At 33.9% G+C, this 10,075-nt stretch overlaps 1 protein-coding gene across 1 annotated transcript; it reads right to left on the bottom strand.

The window, feature by feature from the left end:
- Positions 1 to 216: 216 nt before the first annotated feature.
- Positions 217 to 9,643, bottom strand: LOC116121413 (phospholipase SGR2-like). Its single transcript, XM_031407372.1, is given in 11 exon segments — positions 217 to 383; positions 739 to 816; positions 1,221 to 1,309; positions 1,432 to 1,524; positions 2,871 to 2,889; positions 3,216 to 3,288; positions 3,371 to 3,498; positions 3,925 to 4,405; positions 4,479 to 4,544; positions 5,006 to 5,260; positions 9,578 to 9,643. Coding segments are annotated over 11 exon segments (1,515 nt in total).
- Between the last annotated feature and the right edge of the window lie 432 nt (positions 9,644 to 10,075).

A 10,075-nucleotide genomic window follows, 5' to 3' on the forward strand; every position in this document is an offset into this window, starting at 1 on the left:
CAATGGTCCAAAATAAATCAACTAGTTAAATAGGATACCAAATCTATCAATATGAGTGAACAAGTGGCAGGACACCTGGCACACATGTTCTCTTCCATGGAAATCAAAACATCTATGCTAGTACCACTAGTGAGTGCTAATAATCCAACAGTTTGTCCATTCTGTAAATAGGTATGTTAGTTTCCCTATCATTTTAATTTTGTATATGAATGTCGTTTAAATTCCCTGTACATTCATATAAGATGTATAAGAAATTAAAGTCCAAGTGTTATTCCTCATTAGTGCCTCATACTCATCTTTCATAGTAGTAGTCCATTCAGGACTTGCAAGAGCGGCTAATACTGCCTCAAGTTCAGGAAGAAAAACAGTAGTTGCAATATAATCTGTAAGTAGAGTAGAGGCAAGATCTCTGGATGTTTTAAATCTAGTTAACATAGGATAGACATTCAAAGTAAGAGCTTTTGTTTGTACTAAAGTGAAAGCAGAACTGTCTACTGGTAGTTCAACTTCAATATGGCAAGTAGGAAGAGATAGATCAGAAGGTATAGTGTGAGAAGTGAGTAGAGAAAACATTAGATTTGGAAATTGGGTTAAAATCTGATTTAGGAGAAGATGAATGTGAGAGAATATTAATTTATGAATAATCGAGAGTATCAAATTTTGGAACAGAACTGCAAGAGTTAAGAATATCATATTTTGGAACACAAGTAGAAGAAACAATAGTAAAAGAATACTTACTAGTGTGCAAGTCAGAATCAGTCTGCGAACAAGGTACTTGCTGATGAGGACTAAGTTTAGCAAGAGTTTCAGAAGAAACTTGAACATAAGGAAAATTTATGGAGAAATAGTTTCAGATAAAGAAGATGTCGAGCAAGATGAAGATATAAGAAAACATTTTAAAAAAGGAAACTCAGACTCATTGAAAACAAAACTTTAAAATAACAATTATTTCATTTGATCTCAAACACTTGGTACCTTTTATGAAACAAACTATGCATGTATATATTGACATTATTAATTAGTCTGAGCAGGAGAGTGAAAGCATAATCCAATAAAGCTCAGTTTATAAACACGTAGCATAGTCCATATTACAAAGTTGAGAAATGAAAAGCCTGACCACCGTCATGCTCTATAGTAAGTGTAAAGAAACAAGATAAGCCCAAAAAATGAAAAAGAAAAAAAGAAATATGCCTTTGAAGAAGTTGAAAAGAGAAACTAACGATGAATAGTATCAGAACCCACCCTTACCGAGTTGAACTGGTCCACTACTGCCTGAGAACGAGCTGCTACATCTTCAGTAAATTCCTAACTCACATGTATACGGATGTATTAGAAAGTGGGAAAATTTCTTTTAAACAAAAAATGCTCCACAAAGAGAGAAAGAGGAAAATTTTTAAAACCTTAATTGTGTGGTGCTATAGGGAGCTTAACTGGAATCCTATATGCAACCTCTTTCCACCTCTATGGTAAGAGATAATAACTGGACGTACGGTGAGGAACTCTTTACAAACAAGCGGTTCTACTCTGTGTAAGAAACCACAACACAACATCCATTATACTTTCCAGATTTATAAAATAGAAAAGACAAAAATAGAAAATAAAAAAACATATAAAAACATATATGTCATACACAAGAAAATGAAGCATTCAAAATAATCATAGTCACATTGGTTTTGTTCTGAGTCAAGAAATGTGCAAATGCATGTGTAACATGAGTTACTGGATTCTTTTCACCTTGTGCAAGACTTTGTGGCATTTAATAAAATACTCGAATGTGCAAGACTTTGTGGCATTTAATAAAATACTCGAATGTGCAAACTTTGAACCAAATAAATATTTTTTAATTTGATTTAACAAGAGGATGTCAGCGAGGTGGGACATTAGGAAGAAAAAACCATAAACTTGTAAGAAAGCAAAGAGAGAGAGAGAGAAAAGAAACAGGGAGAAATAGCAAAATACTAAATTCCTTTTTCCAATATTCTTGATTTTTGTTTATTCTATCTTTACTATTACCGTATAGACTCTTTAATGGGCTTTAGAAAGCTTGAAGTACAAGAACAATATCACTTTAGATAAAAATGTTCCTGGTTTGCTGAACAATGAAATATCCCAAATTTCTATTTATGATGTTTACAAGAAAAACCTTAATAAAATTAAATATCACATTATTCTAAGATATATACATTTAAAATGTTCACATATACAAAATAAGTCTGAATAAACAGATGGTGATTTTTCTTATCAGAAACTGATAATATGTACTAGTACAACAAGAGTTACACCGGGGGACAAGCTGCCAACAAAAGAAAAAAAAATCAGGGTAGGGGTAACAAATCTATACAAGAGAAGAAAATAAAAACTAGGCGATGATAATTTTCCTTATCCTGGCCAAATGAAACCAAACTACACATATTAACCCAAAACCCCTTCCCAGTTAAGATGTATAAACAAAAAAGAACAATCTTATTCCCGAAGAAAAGTTAAATAGTCAAAATCTATCACATAATTCCCATTATTACTTCTCTTTGCTTAGCAAAAACAAATGGTGATGTCGAAACTTTAAATATGATGGTTCCTCATTGCATTCACAGGCTTTCACAGTGTCGGTGAGGTGTTTCAAATAACAGAGAAGGAAAAAACAACTAAAAAACTGGATTTCTAGAGCTTCAAGTATGGAACCAAGTATAATAGAAGTTCCGAAGAAAAAAGCAGAAATTAAAATTACAATCGACAAAAAGATGAAGATGTTTAGAGGATGGTTGAAAATACAAAATTTTTGAGTTGAAAATGTATGATTGCCTGAACTAGCATCAAAATACACAAGAATTTATTACACATTACATATCTATGAGCTTTTAGAAAAAACATACAATTTGCTAATAACAAAAACTGCCAAAGTTAAGGCAAAGTAATGAAAACAAATTCTTCTAACTAATCATAATTTATCCTGAATTTCCCACTCAACTTGATGTAAAATCAAGTCCAATAACGAAAACGTGAAAACCTTTAAACTTCAATAAAGATCTAATGAGATTCTAAAGATGAAAGCATTTCTCAAAACCGTGAGGAACAAAAGTAATACTTCATTATCCACACCCACGACCAAATGATATAAATATTTACAAATATACAAAATACTTCTCTGAATGTCATGTCCCAACAGTGAGAATATTCACTCATCAAAATTTCAATCATACAAGTGTATTGAGGTTTACCTATTCCAATACGGATATTTCGAAGGGCAAGGAAAACACCAAGAGGTGATTCAACAGCAAAGAATGTGTCAACCTGATATGTAAGAATTAATGTCAAATCAGTAACAAGATTCATCATCTTAAATTTATAGCTCGTAAGAAGTTCTGTTTCAGACCTTGAATTCAAGCTTTGTGTACTTAATATAAGGGGTATAACTCTTTGGTTCATCATCTAGCATAGGTTCAAGCTTCTCAGAAATGGGTTGCTTTGGCTCAATGGCAAGTAACTCATTTTTATCGGTTTATGCAGCCAATAAAACCCAGAGATACTAACACACAAGAGCCCCTTCCATAACATAGAACCAAAAATAGGATGTGAAGATCAAAGATTAACCCAATGCAAGCCCACACGTACCTCTACCTTGATTGTATGATTCCAGCTCTGCTACTTTGGCTTCCAGGGAATCAATCTGAAACACAGAAAATTTCATTAAAAATTGGTGTTTATTATTATGAACCAAAGATATCACAAAAAGTATCTGGCAAGAAAAGGTCAATTTTATATCCTTGGCTCATTAAACAAGATACGACCATACTTATGAATAAAAGACAAATGCATATAGTGTTCAAAGAAAGCCAAGAAGAAAACAGTACAAACTTGCACCTCTTTCTTCAGAAGATCAATTGTGTTGTTGTCCTTATCACATGTATCTTTGGACTCTTCCTCAGCCGCTCTCGCAAGTATACCATCCAGGACACCACCGTTCATGTGGTAGCTCATTGAAGCCAGCCATATCTGATGACATTGTGTCACTAGAACTCTGAACCAATTGATCAGTATCTTCTTTAGCTGTTTGCTCAAAGTCCATAGCTGCTGCAGTATCTGACACGACAGTACCCACAAGAGAGGAAAAATCTTCAGCAGGTGCTTCCTGGTGCTCTAGATGAGCTGATTGTACACCCATCTTGTCCTCGTCAGCAGACCCCACCTTATCCTCAGTTTCATTTGTCTCAGTGGAGCTTTTACCCTTCAAATCGGTAGAAGAGTCACCATTAGAAGGTTGATTGTTCAAAGCATGGGAAGATTCTTCAATGGTATCTTCTTGTTCCTTGTACATCCAATCCATTGGAAACGGGGATGATAGATTCTCTTGATGGCAAAAAATGTCATACAAGAGGACACTTCCCAAGGAATGACCATATACAGAAACCTAAACAAATGTTAATATAAGCTAAATTGTCACTTAATCATTACAGCCTAACAAAGAGATATCAGCTGCATACCTTTCCATCATAACCAGGATTTCGTTTACGAAATTTCAGATATAACCGATTTAATTGGTTTGAAACCTGGAGGAGCAGAAGTGCATCTTCATCAGTTCAAACTTCAAACAAATTTCAAATTTCAACCTTAACAGACTGAAATATGACTATTTTATGCTCAAGACATCAGCTACATTTTTCTTTTTTTAAGACTACAAGGAATTATAGCATAATAATTGCCGAAAGAAAATGTGATTGTTTATGCTCGAGACATCAGCTACATTTTTCTTTTAAGACTACAAAGAAATATAGCATAATATTTGCCAAAAGAAAATGTGACTGTCTATGCTCAAGATATCTCCAACAGACCAATGTTCCAGTTTAGTGTGCATAGGATGAAGAAGCAATTTTAAAACTTTTTTTGATAGGAAACTTAAACGTATACTGCTTTGGAAAAACTTAGATAGTGGATCAGGTATTCACTCTACAAAACAACCCATCTAATTATGGTCTATAGCTTTAGAAAAATGTCATTTTAAACAAGGAACCTGGATTGAAAGAAGCTTTATAGTTGAATAATGAAACAGCTTAGTCCTTGGGAGATAGAAATGAAAGAAGAGATGGTGAGAAATTGGAAACAAGATAAGCAGTATCGAGTTGATAATATCCTGACAGTAGATGGGGCTCATGTAGTATAACACATCATGAATTGTTGCACTCAGCATGACACGCAAACCCTGTACACCATCTAAAGTAATCTTTTCAACTGCAGTTTCGCCACTGAGCTTCAAACCTTTTCTCCACTGAAACACAAATACAGTGGTATAAGAAACACACTTCAATGTACAGAACAGCAACAATATGAGAAAACAAGAGAGAGAAGATTTTGCTATGGAAACAAATATAAAGTGATAGAGAATACACACTTCAGCATACAAAATGACAACAGTATCAGATAACAAAAGAGAAAAGATTTAGTTAAGTACCAAGATTAAGTAGCAAATCACTGATATCCAGCCGGCTTATAATAATTACCAGATCATTTCAGGAACCCAAACCCAATACTGTTTCATATCATTTCAAATTGACAAAATAAATTCAATCCTTCCTGAGATACTGATTTTGACAGAAATCAAGTTCAATATTACACGACTCTTTTAAATGATTCCACAAACTGATGGCAATGGACTAAAAATTTGACAACTGTCCAAAGTAAAAATCTTTCCTGATGGAAAATAATTACAAATTTCCATATGACAAAAAATAAGCAATTAAGAACAAGTGATGACATGATGGTATATCTGTAAAAATAGATAAATGAGAGATATACTTCTCAATGAAATGGTGTTACCATTTCTAGTTAGAAAACATTAAAAAAAAAAAAAAACTATCAAATTGAATAAAAACTGGGCATATTGAAATGCCATAAACGTTTCATCATCTACATAATATACAAAATGCGCATCCCTCATTCATTGAATAAGAAGCAATTACATAGCCTCTTAACAATATGAACACATAATTTTTTAGTTTTCCAGAAAAGGAAGAGAGATTGAGAGAGAAAGAAATCAAAAGAGAGATATTATAACTAAGATACACAACACAATCCACAAACGCATCTACAATCTCGTTGGTCCATATTAGCTTTACATAAAACAGAGCCTAATTTCATCAAAACTGCATCAAACATTATGCATTTTCAGATTCCAAACAGCTTGAGACGAGTAATTGACACAAGAGAATCAAACTACATACAGAAGAGAGAGTCAATTAGGTAGAAAATAATTTCTTATTCACCTGGCAAGGGATATAAATAACTCCCTGGGTGCCACGTTGGTGTGTAGTGTTATGCAACAGAAACATAAACTCTAACGCTAGCTATTGAATATAATAATAACAAGTAGTAAAGCATAAATAAATAGCCAAAATTAAATGCAAAATAAAGAATACCAGGAATTAACGAGGTTCGATATAGAAACCTACGTCCTCGGACGCTGCAAAAAAAAACTCCACTATCTCCAAAACATTACAAACTTTTGGGCAATACAACAAATACCCAAAACAAAGGGGAGATACAACAAAACTTGCAAACTAAAGGGTCCTTAAAGAAAGAACCCTAAACAAAAGAAGTATAATGGAATTACAACTTGGGATACAAATAACAATGATTTAGGTCCTTATATATAGGCCCCAAAAGTTTCCCACTTTTCATTCCCAAGCAATGTGGGACAAACTAACATTTTGGCCTATTCCTATAAGTCCCTACACCTTTTTCCATTATCACTTCTACCCCCATGTGATTTGCTAAATGAGCCATTTTTCCGACATGTAGTAAGGTGTTGTTCGGCAAGAATTGTTGTAATATGGCGAAAGTTGCCGACATCATCAACCAATTTAGATTTCTCCAACCTCTGACCAATACTAGGTACCATAAAGACAAGGTGCTAAACTGGAACCTATATCAATCAAAACACATAATAAAAGATTAAAATCTACTCAAAACATATTATTCTTGTTTAAATAGTATCCATGGGGCTTGGGGTTGTATCCACATAACAACTCAATTAATTAATTGAGCACATCAAAGGACACGTTAGACCTTAAATATTATTGTTGTTCGTTCCTGTCAGCTTTAAACTTTAAAAATCAATCATTACCACAATATATTTTAGATAATATCATCATATAATAATTCAATACCAAAATGGAAGGGGCAAAAATAAACAATGCACAACTAAATAAGTCATAATCACTAGCTAAATTTAGGCCCAGTTAAAATGCAAAGGACATTTACTTTTACTAAGAGAACATAAACAACAACAAACCATTACCCAGATTTAGTTACAAAATGAAGACAGACAACAAACACAATTAACTTTTTATTTAAACAAGACTTATATAACATTTAAAAGAACGGGAAATAAACCATTGAATTGAACACAAAAAAAAAAAAAAAAAAATAGAAATTGAATATATATTCTAATTCATCATATGTTTTAAATTTATAAGAACCACTATAAATTGCCAAGCTTCCTGCTACCCTTATTCTTTCCATAAAATTGTAATGACTTCTTTCTACTAGTATACTTTAGAACATATACAATAAAAACATACATACTTAGCATATGAAAAATAGTTGGGCCCAAATTTTCTTTACTTATAAAATATAATTCTTTACATATACCAAAATAAAAAGTACAAAAACTTTAGCAACGGTGGACGGTAATGTCAATTCTCTCCGCTTGTCGACTTCTTTCCGACCGCTGCTCACCTATTTCCTGCAGAACATGGAAAAACAATGGGGTGAGCACAAAAATGCTCAGTAAGTAAATCCCTTATCTCTTCTCCTACTTTGGTTCCTTCCTTACTTAATTCTCTTCTTCTTTCTTTTGTTCCTAGTTCTTTCTTTTTTGTTTCCCTGTTTCTAATTCTTACTGTTCGTTCTTTCTTCCTAATTCTCATTTTCTTTCCTTCTCTCTGTTCTTTTGTTCTATTTTTTCTATTCTTTCTAACCATAGTGGAATTCATGGTAATATACATGAATGATATGCATATGCAATATTGCATAAAAATGCATTTTTCTTTCTTCTTTCTATTTCTTTTCTTTTCTTTTCTTTCTATTCTTTTCTTTTCTTGTTCTTGTTCTTGTTCTTTCTTATTCCTTCTTTTCTTATTCTTATTCTTTCTTATTCTTTGCCGATCGGACTCGGTTGATGCATGGATTCGGAACCTTGGCCGTGTGAACAATAGCCCAAGGTAGTAGTAATGTTGAAATGATTAAACTACGCACCAGGAAAATTCCCAGGAAACAATGGAGGGGTCACAAATGGTCCCGCTTAAATCCAGTCTCCTTAGATTTTATCGTCTTTTTGACAGAATTTTCCTAGACATGCATAACCATACAAATAGCAACTCATTGGTCCTAAACTACCATTATAGTAATACAAGTTGTTTCTCCTTGTGCCTTTCATTACCACAAGAGCGCCTGAAGAAACTTTTAGAATTCCATCTCGCATATTCACCGTAAAGCCTTTAGATTCTAAGGCTCCCAAAGAGATGAGATTCTTTTTCAACTTCGGTACATATCGAACATCTGTCAGAGTTCTAGTTGAGTCATCATGATTCTTCAACTGAATTGAACCTATCCCAGTTGTTTTACAAGCATCATCATTGCCCATATAAACAACTCCATCATGTTCTTCAAAATTAAAGAACCAATCCTAGTGAGGACACATATGATAGGTACTACCTGAATCCAAAATCCACTCATTTGATCCAGAGGTGGATGGTAGGCTAACTAGACAGAAATCTGACACCTCCTCTTCACGCTCAACAACGTATGCATCAGAAGTAACTTTGCCCTCTTTCTTTTGCAACTTCGGACAATCTTTCTTCCAATGCCCTTTCTCACGACAAAAGGCACATTGATCCCTATTGAGTTTTCCCTTTGAATGAGATCTTCCTCTTCTCTCCTTCTTACGACTCTAATTTTGACTCCGCCCTCTTGCTACAAGAGCTTCTGCTGACTCATCTCTATTCTCCTTCTGATCCTTCTTTCGAATTTCATGATTGGATAAAGCAGAACAAACTTCTTCAAAAGACAATTTTTCTTTCCCATGAAGAAGTGTAATACTAAGATAGTCAAACTCATTTGGAGGAGATCCAATTAACAACATAGCCTTATGTTCATCTTTGAATGTTTCATCCAAATTTAACAAATCGGCAATTAATCTGTTAAATGTATCAATATGGCTACTGATATTCGTACCTGGTCTCAACTGAAGACGAAACAGTCTTTTCATCAAATAGAGTCGATTCTCATTACTTCTCTTCATGTATTTGTTTTCCAGCACCTTCCATAACTTGTTGGCAAACGTCTCTTTCATGAATGGATATTTCTGCTCTCTACAAAGACATGAGCGAATCATCCCACACGCTTTTACATTCAACCTCACCTAGTCTTTCTCATAGACATCTTCTGGTTTTTCCTCCTCCAGAACGATATCTAGATCTTGCTGATACAAGCTATCCATTACCTCACTTTGCCACAAGCCAAAATTATTTTGACCATCAAATTTTTCAACATCAATTTTTGCATTTGAAACTGCTATCATCTTTACTGGTACAGATGGTGGTGCCGCAGACGGTGATACCTCAAACGATGAATCATCGGATGATGATGCCATTTATGCCTTACTCAATTGGCTTGGTAAACAAAATTCACAATAACCAAGCTCCACAAATTATTATATTCAATAGCTAACCAACAAATNTCCAGTGGTAACAAGGGGATTAGTTTCAGGAGTAAAATAAGAATATACAATTCATTGTTCTCATTTACATCAATGGGAGGGCATGTTGACCATGAGATTAACCAAGGGGATGGTCCATACGTTTTCAAACTCTGTGGACAGAATTACCACCGAATAGGATCGTTACTTCCACCTAAAGGAAGGAAACCTCAGTTTGCACAGCTTTATATTTATGACACAGAGTATAAAACCAGTCATAGATTAAATTCTGTATGAGGTAATATAGTTGATGCTACTGTTGACAGGGAATTAGTACAAGAATTGCAATTGATGTTTGATGCGAACAATGAATTGGTTAAAAGTTTT

Source organism: Pistacia vera, unplaced genomic scaffold (genome assembly GCF_008641045.1).
Source record: "Pistacia vera cultivar Batoury unplaced genomic scaffold, PisVer_v2 Contig979, whole genome shotgun sequence".
NCBI lineage: Eukaryota > Viridiplantae > Streptophyta > Magnoliopsida > Sapindales > Anacardiaceae > Pistacia > Pistacia vera.